We start from the raw sequence: 18105 nt of genomic DNA, 5'->3' as shown, positions 1-18105 counted from the left end.
GCTGTGTGGTCCAGTGGTTAAAGAAAAGGGCTTGTAACCAGGAGGTCCCCGGTTCAAATCCCACCTCAGCCACTGACTCATTGTGTGACCCTGAGCAAGTCACTTAACCTCCTTGTGCTCTTTCTTTCTTGTGAGACGTAATTGTAAGTGACTCTGCAGCTGATGCATAGTTCACACACACTAGTTTCTGTAAGTCGCCTTGGATAAAGGCGTCTGCTAAATAAACTAATAATAATAAATAATATTCTATTTTTTTATATACAAGCCTGTTGTTATATCTACTGGACCTGGCAGCCATCAATTCTTTTGTTTTGTACAAAGAATGCACAGGGGGGAAATATCAGTAGGAGAGATTTCATCTTGAAGCCACAGCGCTTCTGCAGAAAGATTTCCATCAGAACAGTGCAGAGCAGCAGAGTGCTGCAGCTCAACCCTTCAGTGCTGCACCGAGTGACACACCCCAGAGAAAACATGTTACTTTCGTTTTAAATGTATTTGTATGTACATATACCTATTTACACCTGTTTATTTTACTATAGTTTTTCATTTTTTGAAATATGTGGTAAGTTTAGAAAATAAACCCTTTTATGTTTAATTGTTCATTTAAATACAGTGTTTCAGCTGTGCAGATGTTGGATATGATGTGCTTGAATAAAGCTTCTGAGTTGTATCTGATAGTTTGTTCATTTTAATACTGATGTTGTTTAACAGTCATAATGACCGCCAGTGGTGGTTTTAGGTCTGAGTATAACCAGGGTGGTTTAGTGTTAAAAAACAGCAAAGGCCCCATTTCATTTATTTTAATAGAAAATATTGAGCATCATTGCAGTTCAGATCCAGTAAATCAACCCCCCTTTCTCTTTCACAGTAACAAACAACACACAAGGGCAACTAAGGGCTAGGGGGAGACACTGACATATTTATGTGTGTCTTTTTAGGCCACAACACAATTCCCCCTAAATATGTGTGGATTCAGAGTCCGGGTTCTTGTACACCCCAGTGTGTTTCCACATTGTTTACAAGAGTGCCCTGGTGCAAGAGGGGCACTGAGATACAATCACACCACTCACTGGGCTGCTCATACAGTCAGTGCTGTTTAAATATGCACATGTCTACTGACAAGTCTCAATTAACCCCTTCACTGCTACGGCTTTTTCAACGCCCAGTGCTAGAGGTTTTTCTTGAATTTGGGACTGAATCATTTAAAAGTCAATTTTCTCACAAATCTCTAAAGGAAACACAGGGAACCTATAAATTGTTTTTTTTTTTCAGCACAATTTGAACTTTTTGTTGATATAATTTACTTGGGCATATCCACTTAATGTATTGAGAAATCACAAAATACTAAATGTAAAATACAATTAAAAATGATATTCTCTTTTAAATTATATGCAACTTTAAATCCCTGGAAAAGTAATTTCCTTCATGGTAATTAGACAAATTGCATGTGTCTTGCATTGCTAATATGTTAACTATCTAGGGATAAAAAAAAATAGGAGTTAGTATGATTCTGTCATGGCTGAGTCAACATTTGTATTAATAAATAATAATAAACATTTCAAATAAAACATTGTCGGGTCAATATGTAAACTATACATAGCTTTAAATGTAGACAAAAACTACATCCAAAATATAATTTCAAAAGACTAAATTCCCCTACATGTGTCCTAAAATGTTGTAAGCGATCACTCACTCGCAGCCTTTAGGGCACTGACATATTTATAATATTAATATTACTGCGGATCGTGGAGCATAGCCTGGGACAGTATACAGCAATCAATAACGATTGATCAGTTCAGAAAATAACTATTCTAAATAAAATACAATTTGACAAAAATACCTCCTGAGGGTCTGCTAAATGTTGTAGACACAGAGAAATCCTATAGGCCAGTTTAGGCATCAATCATTCACTGTTTGATTGACGTGATCAATCCACCATTCACAGGTTTTGAGAGACTAAACCCTCCCACACATATCTTAAAATGTCGGAAGCTGGCTCAGTGGCTGCAGCCCCTCCCTGCAATCAACGCGTCGCCATGGTTTCTCCAATAGAGGGCCGCCCCGCAGCTGACTGCAATGGAGTCGTCCTGAGTACTTGCAACTACACGCTCCTCCTAATATCGTTACCTTCAGGTTTCTATCTACCATCAATGTGGTCTATCTAGGAGGCAGCATACCCTCACCCTTACACAGCACCCTTTCTGATTGGGAGGGATATTTGCAACATTGATCCTTTCTCTCTCTATCACAGTCCCCTGGCTCTGAAGGGGTTAAAGTGAAGTGAAATATATTGTAGTGCCAACAGAATGGTGCCAGTTCTTTTTAAAAGAGGTTGTGTACAAAATGCATTGACATGCATTTCACACTTATTCTTTACTATGTAAGATACTATAGTTGCTAATAACAAACTATAGTATCTTACAAGTATTCAAATAGTCAATAAAACCCTATATATATATATATATATATATATATATATATATATAAATATAAATATATATATATATTTTTTTTTTAAATAAAATATATGTAACTTTTTACATGCACCCCAGGCTTACATTGTTGTTCTGTTTTATTTTTTTACTGTATAAAGTATAACTTTTTTTAGAACCACACACAAATGGAAAAACAAACACAAATATGTTTTTAATTGAAAGTAGGTGTGAACTGATAGCCTGCTGTCTATATCGTCATTTCCTGGGCATCACATGTCTTAACGCACAATGAGAAGGCTGATGACTGATAAGGCGTATGGAAAATTAGCTGTAGACCACCGGATACAAGTACATGTTGATCAAGAAAAAAAAGGTTTTATTTGAAGAATGCGGTTTGGTCTTGTAACGTAGCGACAAACCAGACTGCAGTGAATGCGTGTATTATTGGAACTGGGCACTTTTTTTTTTTTTACCACAGAGGTTGATGCAAGTCAACAATATTTGCAAGCAGTATTTGCAAAGTAAAACTGAAGAAGAGAATTAAACCAAAAGCCAAACGTTATGCTGCTGGAACTCATTTTTGAAGTATGTAGAACTGACAAGAAGGGTGAGCGCTTTGTGTCCACAGCCCCTGAATTTCAGAGCTGTAGAAAAATCTGTACAGCTACGCTATGTTATACCAACATATAGCACTCCCACAGACAGACTTCCACCGAGTTGCATAAATCCCACATATTTATTTATATGAAGTATAATTATCACTTAATGATAAAATACATAAAACCAAACTGTGATTAAACCATTTTAAGACAAAACAAATACTCAAACAAAGCATATGACAAAGTAACAAAGTAGTCACATCAATTGACAAGTTTATATGAATTCTCCATGCAGTGAATAGAAAACATGACCATGAAGTGATAATTGTACAGTATTGGATACAATTAAAATGTTCTAGAAATATAAAAGTGGGCATACAATAAACAATAACAAGAGAACAAGAGAAATAAGGTGCTCCTTTAATAGCAATATCTTTGGAATGTGTTGCACTGAAATGTTCGAATAAGATTGAGATCTCTAAACCAGGCTGGATTAACACTAATACTCAGTAAAAATAGAGCATAACAATAATTGAAATAGTTTCAGCACCATCAGAAAGTATTACAAGTGATACGAAGAGTAGTTAAAGTAAAATCTATATTCAGGGTTACACTTGGAGAGGCAGAAGACATGTGTGCCTCCATACAACAAGCCCTGTGCCACCCAGCTTTGATGGAACAGGGCGCTTTTGCTCAACTGTTTTCTCAGTGAATTAATAAAATATATCAATGTGTGCAGGACCCTGTGGCAGGGCAGAGTTCTGCACATGTATGTTTGTTTAGTAGGGATGGGGTTGAAAACCCATCCTGCAATGTACAATCCTGCATTCTCCCCCTTCCAATAGGACAGGCCAGTCAAACATGTGAGAATGGGTGTGTTTTTATTACACTTTGCACTGGAGCAAACTCTGACTAAATCAGGTCCACTGTATAGAGCTGCTCAAAAATTTCAAGAAAGGTCCGTAACACTTTACATTAAGTGTCTCTAATTACTGTGTGCTTACATAGTAGTTATATATGTAAATACATGTGTACTTACACATAAGTACAATGTTATTATGCACAGTTACAATGTACTTTGGCACTGTTGATAAATGTAAGCACACAATTGTATCAGAAAAGGGTTAGGGATAGGCTTAGGGTTATATCATGCAAAATGTTGTAATTATGTGTATGTGTGTATTTACTAAGTAAATACTGTAAATACAAAGTGACTAGAGACACTTATTGTAAAGTGTTACTGAAAGGTCTTTGGATGGTGGCTAATATGTAATTCAGTACTGTGTCTTAAAATTATTCAAGCACAGAATCATTAAAAAAACAATCATTGAGTAAAATAAATAACATGTTTGTACACTCATACCAGGCCTGCATTGTGTTTGTGTGTTTTTACTGTATGCGGTGTAACTTTTTTTAACCACATACAAATAGAAAAACACTTTTTATTTTCTCACGTCTTCTATTGAAAGCAGATGTGAACTAACAGTCGACTGTCTATATTGTTGCAGCTGCTTTTCTGACCGGGAGGTCGCTGAATTGATGACATTTTTTGTGTTTTACCACAACAGTTGCTTTTGAAACACCATACGAAAGTAGAAGAAGACTGTCTATATGGCATGTTGCTGTCTATCACGAGTCTTAATGCTTGGTATTGATGATTGGTAAGGCATATGGAAAATGACTGCAAGCCAACCGGATATCAGTATATGCATGCGGTTTGATCTTCTAATGTGAAAACAAACCAGACTGCAGTGAATGTGTGTGTTCAGAACTGGACAGTATCGGTTTAAAAAAATAAAATAAACACAAATAATTCCACAGCAGCAGAGGTTGGTGCAGACCAACAGTAAGCTAACGTAAAAACAAAATGTAAAACCAGGCTGGACAACATTCTGTCTTGTGCAGTAACATTTCAAAATAATTTATTTAACAGAATGAATCATCAGCCATTATTTAGTGGCACACTTTTGAAGCATGTAGAATTGAGAAGAAAGAGTGCTTTGTCTGCACAAGCCTTACATTTCAGAGCTGCACAACACACTCTACAACTACTCTGCACAGAGCTCCCCTTATAAGGAGCTGTTTATACCACAGAACCAGTTCTCAGCAGCATGGGCATGGCTGGGGTGAGCACTGTATTGTATTATACCAGTATGTAGCCCTCCTACACACAGACCCTGACAAATAATACCATTGAATTCATATTACATTAAAAATGAGTTGCTTACATCTTATATTTTTAAATGTATTTTTGGAGCCATCATTCAATATACAAACAGATGTGTTGATAATGTATTCTGGGGAGATGTATTATCATCATTATTATTATTTATTTCTTAGCAGACTCCCTTACCCAGGGCGAATTTGTAAGCAGTTTATGACACTGGCTTACAGATAAAAGACCATAGACACCTTAGCTATTGTTATTCCGACCCCTCGGACTAGACTAATAATGTTTGAAAAGTATATTCAAATATAATGATCACTTATGACCAGTGGTGTAGTCAAGCCGGAATGCTGTTCTGGTACTTTGCTCTATAGGCAGAACCTTAACTTAAGAATTAACTTAATTTTAAAATAATCTTTTCTGATTTATTATGAAAATGCTTATATGGTGCCTGACTGGTGTAATTCCGGTGCCTGGACACCAATGAAGTGATCTGTTTTCTGTGGGGGAAATTAAATGAGCCTTTCCATTGAATAGGTACTAGGAACAAAAAAATCAGTGTCCGATTCCCTACATCCCAGTTTTGATGGTACATTCCGAATTGGAGTCTGATAACTGGCGCAATGTTTGCAGAGTCAAGAGTCACACACATCTCTCACACAGTTGTTTGATTTCAGTCAGTCGTCCTTGTGATGGAATGAAGAGAACATTAGGGACTTCTATTACAAACTACAGCACTACTTTAAGAAGGTGGTAACACTTTATATATTAAGATGGTACTTATTAATGTTTTATAAATATATAAGAGCTGCTTAATAACTATGTTATAGAGTGTTAATAAAGCATTATAGATGGCTTATAACCATGCAATAGCCAAAGACTGAATTGCAGTTTTATAAAGGGGGCAGTTTTTAACCACCTATTGTAATTTGGGATGTTTAAACATAATTCTGTCTATGCCTTTTGCATGGTTATGAACCATCTATAATGCTTTTTTAATACTCTATAACATAGTTATTAAGTATATATTATATATTTATACAACATTAATAAGCAGCACCTTAATATAGTGTTACCAAGAAGGCTAACAATTTATTTAGTAAAAATGCTGACGAAAAAGACAGCAAAAGTGCATCCTATGACTGTGGCCATAAACACATGTTTAAAGCTGCTTTATATATCGCTCAGTGCAGAGACCCGGGGTTTGGAATGAACGACTGACCTTGCTTATAGGATTTAATATATATTACAAAAGTATGAATAAGTGTTACATTTATTTTAAATAATAATAAAAAAACTTGTAAGCCAGGGAAAAAAAAGATATTCAGAATGTAGTGTAAAATGTAATCGTCCAGAACGTGTGGCAGATAGTCTTTAAAAAACATTAAAAACAATTCTAATTGTAGTGATACTGTCCTTAAATTGGTGATGAATAAAAAATAACTGAGTGTTTGTGTGATTTGCAATTTTATTGGATGCAGAACTCCAGAATAAAGACAGGGGGAGGACGTGATATACTATACAGGGCATAAAAATATAAAAATAACCAAAAAATAACCAAACCACCAAAGACAACATTTACCCGCTAGATGCTTCAATACAAGCCACATTTGGCAGCACTGATCATGGGGGAGTAGCCACAAAGTCGCATGCATGACCTATTACAGGTTGCCTCAAGTTCAATGTACACATAAAACGTGTATTCATATCATTTGTTTTAGAACAATCAATATGTTAATTAGCGTTCCGGTACTTTAAGATTTAGGACTACACCACTGCTTCTGACTGGCTTCACAGACCCCGATTAGCACTAATCTTGGTCTACCTTACCTACAATAACATTAGGTAGTCCATGATTAGTGCCTATCTGCATCTTTGAAACTAGCCCTTGATGATAAAAATCCATACAACCAAACTGTAGTTAAACCATATTAAACAAAACAACTACTAAAACAAAGCAGTCACAGATATTGTGTCAAGGTCGACTAATTTACATGAATCACAAGCTTCCCATGCATTTGCAAATATATATATATATATATATATATATATATATATATATATATATATATATATATATATAAAACATATAAAACATGACCATGTATTGCTATAGAGTCAAATTAAACAATATTTTAACAATATAAAATATGGAATACAATACACAAAATGGAAATAGAACAAAATAAATAAGGTATTCATTTAATAACAGTATCTTTTGAATGTGTTGTATGTAAATGTTCAGAGTCTAACCCAGCCTGACTTTGATGAACAAAAACATTTAAACAGCTGAACACAGGCAACTGAACACAGGCAGCTTCCTGAGAGCGAATGAGATGCTAGTACAGTATTGTTGAGCTATCTGTGCATGGAAGTCTATTCAAATGAGATGGCAGTACAGTATTGTTGAGCTATCTGTGCATGGAGGTCTATTCAAATGAGGTGGCAGTACAGTATTGTTGAGCTATCTGTGCACTGGAGGTCAAATGATACAAACTGCAGCAATATTAAATACTCCAGCTCCCAATTGAAGATTTTGAGCAAATGCTGTTATTTTGTGCAGGACAGCTCTTTTAACTGTGCATTCCTACACTGTCCCCACTGTTTAATCAACCCAATAGAACACACAATACACACAGTTTATCTTCATAGTAAAAACACAGAGAATGTGAAATGCTTTAACCCTGGAATGGCATTATAACTGCAGCTTGAGTGTTAAAGTATCCTGTGTTTGGAAACAGTGTGTACAGAGTTGTTATTCCCGCTGCTGCACTCGCACTTCAGCGTACACACTTTCTTTATTCATGTCTCTCTTCTTTTTTCCAGGTTTATTTCTTCTCTCTTCGAAATCCAAGGCAGCGTAATCCAGCATTTGCTGATTCTGCAAAAGAGGCCATTATGGAACTGTCATATTTATATTGATGTCTTTGCATCAGTTATATGCAATATTTGTGTAGCGCATATTAGCACCGATAGCTGGACATGAGTAGAACTGTAATTACATTATAATAACTGTGATCATTATTGTATAATTACATGGGAATGCCCTTCAGTTTGTTATGTGATGTAGTACAATGGTAATAAAGTCAATTCTGATGTAATTACACCCATATGTGATCTCTAATATACAATGTACTATTATTAATATTATTTTTAATGGATAGTCAATATTTTTTTATTACCAAGATGAATAACTGTACCTGATCATTTGCTGAGTCAACACTTGTGTGGTCTTCTACAGTCTGATCTGTTAAGCATGTACAAGAGAGAGAGAGAGAGAGAGAGAGAGAGAGAGAGAGAGAGAGAGAGAGAGAGAGAGAGAGAGAGAGAGAGAGATTCAGTCATGTATCAGTTTTTGTATTGTGCCTCTTATTAATGTTGAAGTAAAGATTATCATGCCATTTCAGTACACAATCCCCATCATGATCTTATCACAATGTTCACTTGCACATGGAAACAAGTAGAAGTGCAGATCATCAGGAGGTTTTCCTGAGGCTTGGTGTTTGTTATGAGCTCCCAGCTATGAGCAATAAGAATAACAGAATGAATCCAGACTGTGTCCCCATTATTGGAAGCAAACCAAGTTTCTGTTTGTAAACAGCCCTGCACTTCACTGTCAGTATGGTAGCTTAAAAGCTCCACATGGAGATATTAAATGCTGGCTACACACATAATGGAATATAACTTTAAATACACTTAAATCAGCTGACCTGAACAGCACTTACATTTCCCTTCCTTGATGCGCAGGCACACAAGCACAGTCATTGAAATCAGCAGCACGATGTTTGTCCCAGCCAACACAATGACAGGAGGAGTCAAATATCCTGCTGGTTAGAGATAACATTCATAACATCAATAATCTACATGTATTACATGTTTCTTGCATTTCACTATATACAACTGTAACATCAGCCCTTTTTTTTTTTTTTTTTACCTAATTCCTTTTCTGTGACGTTGAATATTCCGTAGAAATGTGCATTGTAAACACAGTACATAAGTTAGGCATTTGACATTTTTAGAACCCCGAAATCTTTTCATGTTCGGCATGGGATTGTCTTGTGAATGCTCCCATCGTGATGCAGAAAATTAAATTATAAATATGTACCTACATAAGCACTTCTAAGAAATTAACTGTTCATTGTGAAGAGAACATAAAAAAACCTTGTCATCATAGTCAAAAACTGCAAACTAACAAGAAAAATTGGTTGGTTTTACATACTACTGTCTGTAGCAGAAGAGCTGCTAGTGTATTTTGAGAAGTGAAGGCATGTTCAGCACGCAGCAGACCAGGTGTACTCGTGTGTGATACTGGAACTCACTTTGACAGTAGACAAGTAAGCGTCTTTCTGTGTAGTGAGCCATCAGAACATTAAAAAAAACAAAAAAAACACCTCCCATTCATTTTTAGTGCTTTGCTCTATTACGCGGGTCAGTGACTAACTTTCTATTTAGACAGTAAATGCACTCAGACACTCAATCCAATGCTGCTGCGGCGGGATTGAAGTACAGTGTGCCGAAAGACACAGCAATGCGATTAACATGTGTTAAAAAAAAACAATCTCCAAAAAAATTTACCTGCTAATCGTAAAAGTTAACTGCGATTAATTGATAGTCCTAATATATATATATATACAGACGTGCTCAAATTTGTTGGTACCCCTCCACAAAAAACGAAGAATGCACAATTTTCTCTGAAATAACTTGAAACTGACAAAAGTAATTGGCATCCACCATTGTTTATTCCATATTTAATAGAAATCAGACTTTGCTTTTGATTTTTTATTCAACATAATATTGTAAATAATAAAACAAATGAAAATGGCATGGACAAAAATGATGGGACCGCTAACCTAATATTTTGTTGCACAACCTTTAGAGGCAATCACTGCAATCAAACGTTTTCTGTAGCTCTCAGTGAGACTTCTGCACCTGTTAACAGGTAGTTTGGCCCACTCTTCCTGAGCAAACTGCTCCAGCTGTCTCAGGTTTGATGGGTGCCTTCTCCAGACTGCAAGTTTCAGCTCCCTCCATAGATGTTCGATAGGATTCAGATCAGCAATCATAGAAGGCCACTTCAAAATAGTCCAATGTTTTGTTCTTATCCATTCTTGGGTGCTTTTAGCTGTGTGTTTTGGGTCATTATCCTGTTGGAGGACCCATGACCTGCGACTGAGACAGAGCTTTCTGACACTGGGCAGTACGTTTCGCTCCAGAATTCCTTGATAGTCTTGAGATTTCATTGTGTCCTGCACAGATTCAAGGCACCCTGTGCCAGGCGCAGCAAAGCAGCCCCAAAACATAACCGAGCCTCCTCCATGTTTCACTGTAGGTATGGTGTTCTTTTCTTTGAAAGCTTCATTTTTTCGTCTGTGAACATAGAGCTGATGTGACTTGCCAAAAATCTCCAGTTTTGACTCATCTGTCCAAAGGACATTCTCCCAGAAGGATTGTGGCTTGTCATTTTAGCAAATTCCAGTCTGGCTTTTTTATATTTTTCTTTCAAAAGTGGAGTCCTCCTGGGTCTTCTTCCATGGAGCCCACTTTCGCTCAAAAAGCAATGGATGATGCGATCAGAAACTGACGTACCTTCACCTTGGAGTTCAGCTTGAATCTCTTTGGCAGTTATCCTTGGTTCTTTTTCTAACATTCGCACTATCCTTCTGTTCAATCTGGGGTCGATTTTCCTCTTGCGGCCGCGCCCAGGGAGGTTGGCTACAGTTCCATGGACCTTAAACTTCTTAATAATATTTGCAACTGTTGTCACAGGAACATCAAGCTGCTTGGAGATGGTCTTGTAGCCTTTACCTTTACCATGCTTGTCTATTATTTTCTTTCTGATCTCCTCAGACAACTCTCTCCTTTGCTTTCTCTGGTCCATGTTCAGTGTGGTGCACACAATGATACCAAACAGCACAGTGACTACTTTTCTCCATTTAAATAGGCTGAATGACTGATTACAAGATTGGAGACATGTGTGATACTAATTAAAGAAACTAATTAGTTTGAAATATCACTATAATCCAATTATTTATTATCTTTTCTAAGGGGTACCAACAAATGTGTCCAGGCCATTTTAGAATACCTTTGTAGAATAAGCAATAATTCATCTCTTTTCACAGCTTCTTTGCTTTATTCTATGACATACCAAAGGCATGCAAGTATACATGATAAAATAGCTTTTAATTTCATCACTTTTCAGGAGGAATGAAGCATTATTTCAATGAGCTGTAAGGGTACCAACAAATTTGAGCACGTCTGTATATATATATATATATATATATATATATATATATATATATATATATATATATATATATATATATAAACTTAAAAATAAACATTAATTTTTAAACCTAGTGTCAATTAACAGTGACACATGTGTTTAAAGTTTAGCAGAGTGATTGTATTTAAGTTAAATTGGAATTTGAATGGAATTGTACCTATTTTTCTAATCTTTCTGTGTTAATTATTATATATTTTTTATTAGCAATGTTATTATTTTTTTTAGCAAAAACAAAATCTCACCCGTACTGTCCTCCTTGGTTCCATTTCCATTACTGATCTCCCCACATGTCACCATTGCACAACCGTTAGTCTGCACCGATTCAGAAATACAAGGCTGAATAATCCTTCCTTTGGATTCAATACATAAACACAGCGAGGAAGGTATTCAGGATTTATTATTTTTTTAATTATTAACATTTCTGTTCATCTTTATGAGACCCATGGTCCACATACACAAACTATTCAACCCGTTTGCTAAGTCAACATACAGATTCAAATAAACAATGACTATCTCCATTAAAACGAAGATAATTCAATTCATGTTTGGATCTTCAGGGTCATCAGAATTGGGCTTGATAAATACCTGCAAAAAATTATTTTTCGTCACAAAATGTAATTGTATGTGGAAGGCAAGCCCATTGTGTATTAAGTAAGAATGAAACATACTGTATACAAGTCGCCCTGGATAAGGGCGTCTGCTAAGAAATAAATAGTAGTCGTAGTAGTATACTGTATAATGAAGCACTGAGGTACGACACGGGGCCCGACATGAACCCACCCCCTGGAGTGCCTTAATGCTATTATAAATCAGATTTAAAATTACTATATTTACTTACTTTTTAAATTAACACAGCAAATATAAAAAAAGTTCAATATAGCATGTATTTATTAAAAAGTTAAGCACATTTCTGTATATCAATTACATTAACCTATTATACTAGAACATAAGAACATAAGAAAGTTTACAAACGAGAGGAAGCCATTCAGCCCATCTTGCTCGTTTGGTTGTTAGTAGCTTATTGATCCCAGAATCTCATCAAGCAGCTTCTTGAAGGATCCCAGGGTGTCAGCTTCAACAACATTACTGGGGAGTTGGTTCCAGACCTTCACTAATTAATTAATGGCCATATATAACTTTATAAATTACATAAATAAGTCTGATAACAAGATTTTTTTAGCTTCTCTAGGTCTGCAGGTATTATTGGGGGATAGTGTGTTGCTTTGTCATTTCCACTTCATCTCAGTTTTTTAATTACTGCTAGAATACATTGTTAGCTGTGTTAAATGCAGAATCTTTCGCTAAATTCACTTTTGTGCTGGAAGAGGGATCATTCAAAGCGATTGATACCGGCTCACAGACTGATAAAGCTGGAAATGCTGTACTGCTCTCCATCTTTATTTCTTACAGAAGCATAACATTCCCTAAGGAGACTGTTATTCTGAGAAAGTAAATGAAAGGTAACAGGTTTACCTATTTCTGTATGATGTTCACAGCCCATTTGGAAGCTTTTATTGTGTTTTTTTTCGTTTCGTTCAAGTTTGAGTTGATTTAGTTCTGTTTCTGTTACTCCACTGTGCCATTTCTCTTTAAAGTAAAGTAAATTACTGGTCTGAGACAACAGTAGGGACAAGATCAACAGACGGGGAATTGAACTTTAGTTTGACTGCACTTTAGTTTAGGGATCCATTTATAAAACATTTATAAATGTGTTACTAAATATTGTGATCATTATTAACAAGGAACAGACGCTTACAGCAACATCTTCATGACACATTACTAGTATAAAGGTCCATGTTATAAAGTAATTACAAAATGCTCAATTTGAATTTCTTCAAGTCATTTAGCAACTGCTGTAACTCTCTAGCTTCACTATCTTGTCCTGGCTGCATTTACTGCTGTTGTCCACACTTTTTTCTCTAATGTCTTTTTCTAATAATATTTTTAGCTAAATGGCCTCCTCTCATTCTTAAATTAAATGTTATTACGTCTTTTCTTAAGAGAAATGATAATATACATGGCATGCATTGACTGTGAGAAGTGCAGATAAAACATATTTCAGTTTTTACTCCCATCCCATGAAACATTTTAAAGGAACATTCAATATATATATATAAATTAACCTTTGAATTTACCTTTAAGCAGCAGTGCAGTTCCAGTCCCAAAAAGCACACGACTGTATATCACTGCTCCGCAGTAATAAACAGCCATATCCGACGATTCCGTCTTTAAAATTGTGAGGTTAAAACTGTTGCCATTGTTTTGCAGTTGGAAACGTGATTTATTATTAAATTCTTCATAAAAGGTAGGCTCTACCTTTCCATCATCTTTTAGTATACAAATAGGAGGCTGTCCAGTGATTTGCTTGAACCAAGCCTTAGTGGTGTGAAGAGTGCTAACTACAGAGCACTCCAGGGTCACAGACTCTCCAAGCTGGGCTGTCACTGATAGATGTGGCTGGACAATGCGCTGTGCTGGAATCTCATCTGTAAATTACAAAACATCACTGTGAGGGTCTTCAGGCAATTAGTGTCAAAGTATCTGAGTATCAAAAACATAAAACAAGGTATTTCCAGCATGGCACAGAATGCGATCAGGACTAATCAAATCACTAATCTAAACATGCTCCAGTCCTAGTATGTAAGCTGTTTTAATTATTAATAATACAAGCACAGGGATGAGACCCCTTTAATGTTTCACATATTTTATTTTGTAGTATTGGATGTCAGTGCAGATTCAGATTCCGTCAATGTTTATGCAAATTACAAGCAAAAAAATAGATGCAAGATACAACTCTACTAAAGTGCTGGCTGCTGTTTTTGTGTCTGATCATTTGTTTAAGTTACAAATTAAATATTTCTGTATGAAAATAAATGTATATCATATTAAAATGGTTTTCTGTAGCAGTTTTCTACTTGATGTAGTTTACTGATTAAATGAATAAATAAACAGGTTCACACTTACATACGATGCAGAACAATACATTAAGCAAGAAGAGTCTGTTCATTTTAGCAGCTCCTGAACTGATGACTGCTTTTCTGTTGAGTGACCAAAAGATGAAACGGAATGCAGTATGTGACTTGAAAAATGTACCTCTCAGCAACGCAATAGGCAGGCCATCTTATTTGATTGGGTAACTGAATCAGGAAAACCATGCCCTGTTTTTTTAACATTTCAAAGTATCTATTATAAAGAACAGCTCTATAGCCTGCATATACTGCATGACAGCAGCCATTGGTGCCTTTAGCTGGGGCTTATAGGTGCAGGTCTGAGAACCATTCAATGCATTAAGCAATTACTATTGATTATTGTATTTATTTATTGATTTATAGATTTATTTATTTATTCATTTATTTCAAAAAGTGACCATGCTGTTAGTTTAAACAGAGTGCATAGTACCCCAGTATTTTTTTTTCTGAAACGGAAAAAAAAGCCAACTTAAAAAAAGGGTTAATTTCTTCAAAGGTGTTTTGCTATTAACTGACTAGAATATGTACTGGCTATCTGAGAAAATCATTTGTTTTCTTTTTCATTTCTATGAAAACAAAGTCTCTGCACTGGCAATGGAAGCAGATCCAGGTACAGAACACTATTGGCAATTTTACAAGAACCAATCAGAACATCTGACAGCACAGGACTTTCAGAAATCATTGGTGCTTACGAAAAAAAAAAGAAAGTAATACTTCTCACAAGGTGGATAATGTCTTATATTGGCAAACAATTCTTCTTTTTTGTTGTCTCATTGGTACTTTATGGTTATATTTCATACTGAATTGGGTCAATGAATTTTTGTATATTGTTTTCAATACAAATCTGGCAATGTGTGTTTCTAATGTTGGAACTGAATATGTTAACCCTCTTGCTAGGAGTCTGTTTTTGAAGATCCTAGGTGAAAGGTAAAGCTGTTTCCTGTTTAGATGCAATCTTGAAGGCATAATCCAGAATTGGGAAGATGGAGTTGCAGGTGAATTCTCCACACTGCATGAATCCAAAAAGAAACATGATAGCATGCACTCCATTAAAATGTCCTCATAGGGTGTGAAGCAATGTCTGATGTAATGGGCAGGCATTTCAAGGTTGATGGAGGTTCTGTTTTTTGGATACCTCGGAGAAGGCCGTTGCTGCAAATCTTTTCTCGGCTGTTAGATGATGGCTGTCTTTCAGCAGTGCAGTGTGAGCAGACTTTGCTAGGGGGATCCCTGGCGCTACAAGGGCAGTTGGTACGGTCTGGGATCTGTCTTGAGTGACAGAGAAGACTTCTGGCAATACATCTTGCCCAGGATCCACTAGGGAGAGCACTGGCGTTGCAGAATATGCTGCTTGAGTCTCGGTACGTTGTTGAGTGACAGAAGTGTGTTTTCTTTTTTTTACCTTTGACCTGGAATCAAGATGGCTGCTTGGGAATACAGGAATTGCTTCAGAAGATTTGCACATTAATTTGAAAAGAATTTGAAAGAGAAATCGTCTGGATTCTTACTTTAAGATGATGTAGACAATTTTAACAGTTTTGAGATGGTCCAATCTTTGAAAAGCATCTTATTTGGAATGCTCTTTGATCCGATTCGAGAGCTCCGCCTGGCAGGAGATGTTGTTATGGGGAGATGCGAGATCCAAACCCATCCCGGTAAGCGAGCTCCTGTGCTACATTGAACAGAAGTGGAAGGTGAAGCAAAGTGATGTGATCTGGTTGACGGGAGCCTGGAGGTTGCAGAGAGTAGCGCGGGGGAGATGGACACCGGCTGGTGTTAACATGTAAGATGCATATACACACCCTGTTCGCAGTCTCAGTCTTGCTGTGCTTTCGAATTACCACCTCCTCCCCAACCACCACCACCTCACTCCCCAACCACCACCACCTCACTCCCAGCCTCGTCTTGAGGGGTGGAGTATACGATGCTCCTCTGCCTAATCATTTTTGTTCACCGGGATGAACATATCGCATAGATTTATTATTTTATTGTTTGTTTTTTAGCAGGTGGCACCGGGATGCTCTGAAGGATGATGCTGTGCTCCAACTACTTTTTATTTTTATACACCTATTGTTTGGGTTCAGTGTTTTTGGATAATCTGTAAGATTTTCTATTATAATAAAGGTGATTATTTAACGCAAGATTGTCCTGACTGAATAATCACTTATGACTGGCTCATAGACCCTGATTAGCACAAATCTTGGTCTACCTTACCTACAATAACATTAGATAGTCCATGATTAGTGCCTATCGGCATCTTTGAAACTAGCCCTTAATGATAAAAATCCATACAACCAAACTGTAGTTAAACCATATTAAACAAAACAACTACTAAAGCAAAGTAGTTACAAATTACAGGCCCGATTTTCAAAAGGGGTTTCATTTTCGGTGGAAATGACAAAATCTGCAGGATTTTTCATCAGGTTAATAATCTGCCTATTTTCTACCATGATCCTCTGTTTTATCCGCTGGAGGATCACATTTCATGCAGAATTTTCTGCGGATCTAAATGAATATGTTAAGACCATTTAAATGGTTTTATCCGCCAAAATAATACTTCCGGTTCAATTGTGTTAGCAAATGCGATATAAACACAATCGAAAATTGTACCGAACCTGCGGAAAAATGAGTCAAAACGCAGATGCAAACACGAGGGCACATTCTTATTTCCATTCAGTCTTACCAGTCGCTTGTTTAATTAGGAGAACACAAAATAAACAAACATGATCGGAACAACTTATGGGGGTTATAGGTTTGAAAGGAGGTATAACTGCACTGTACAAAAATAAAATGAATGAAGGAAAGCTTTTTTTTTATTTTTACGTTATGATCCCAAGACGAAATTTGACCTCATGGGGATCGGGTCAACCCCATCGCCTTGACATTTTACATTACCAAAGCCAACCTGAATACGAACAAATACTAGAACAAGATCTGACCACCGCTTCGTGTCAAAGTGAGACTTAAGTACTATTCGCACAGGACTAAATAACAGGGGGTCCTCAGAGTTGGTCAAAAGCAGAGGATGTCCTGTAATCTCCCAGACGTGGACTGGTTTTATTCAAGAGAAGTTGATACATTTTTAATTCAATTCAAAATTGTGGCCAGTGGAGGTGCTTTTGCACGTGATCTGTGAACAATGAACCGGATGTAAAATTTGCACAAAATAATAATATTAACATAACATTTATTTTTCTGTATACAATTAAATTAAATTATTTCCCCTAAACAAACAATAATTTGTTCATATCCAGACATACTTTGAGATTCATCACTGAATGCATCCATTTTTTTTCACTCTCTTCTTCTACAAAAAGCATGGAGGCGAATAACCCGGAAATACTGATATTAATTGTAACATAACACTGACATGGTCGATTCGTACGGGACTACAAAAACACATGACGACTGAGTTTGAAATTTTACAGGAGGTCCTGATGCCCTGTAAAACAAGCAGAAGACTGCTGGGCCGTTGACCACCCAGTTCACACACATGCCCACCCAAATCTGCGCCTATGTGAACGCCAAGTTTAAGTACATTTATAAAAAAAAATAATAATAAACGTCAACTGTGCGCCCCGAAGGCGGGTGTTTAAGTTTAGATCAAATAGGCTATTTTTTTAAATGCCGCAGGCTTTAGCCAATCAAATCG

At 36.4% G+C, this 18105-nt stretch overlaps 1 gene segment (V, D, J or C); it reads right to left on the bottom strand.

Annotated features, from left to right (window-relative positions):
- Positions 1 to 8707: 8707 nt before the first annotated feature.
- On the bottom strand, positions 8708 to 14519 carry LOC117407037 (Ig kappa chain V region K-25-like). The segment is given in 5 exon segments: positions 8708 to 8721; positions 8927 to 9028; positions 11727 to 11834; positions 13620 to 13970; positions 14449 to 14519. Coding segments are annotated over 5 exon segments (618 nt in total).
- Between the last annotated feature and the right edge of the window lie 3586 nt (positions 14520 to 18105).

The sequence above is a fragment of the Acipenser ruthenus genome, chromosome 9 (genome assembly GCF_902713425.1).
Source record: "Acipenser ruthenus chromosome 9, fAciRut3.2 maternal haplotype, whole genome shotgun sequence".
In the NCBI taxonomy this organism is placed as follows: Eukaryota; Metazoa; Chordata; class Actinopteri; order Acipenseriformes; family Acipenseridae; genus Acipenser; species Acipenser ruthenus.
This window is presented reverse-complemented; position numbering and strand designations above follow the sequence as displayed.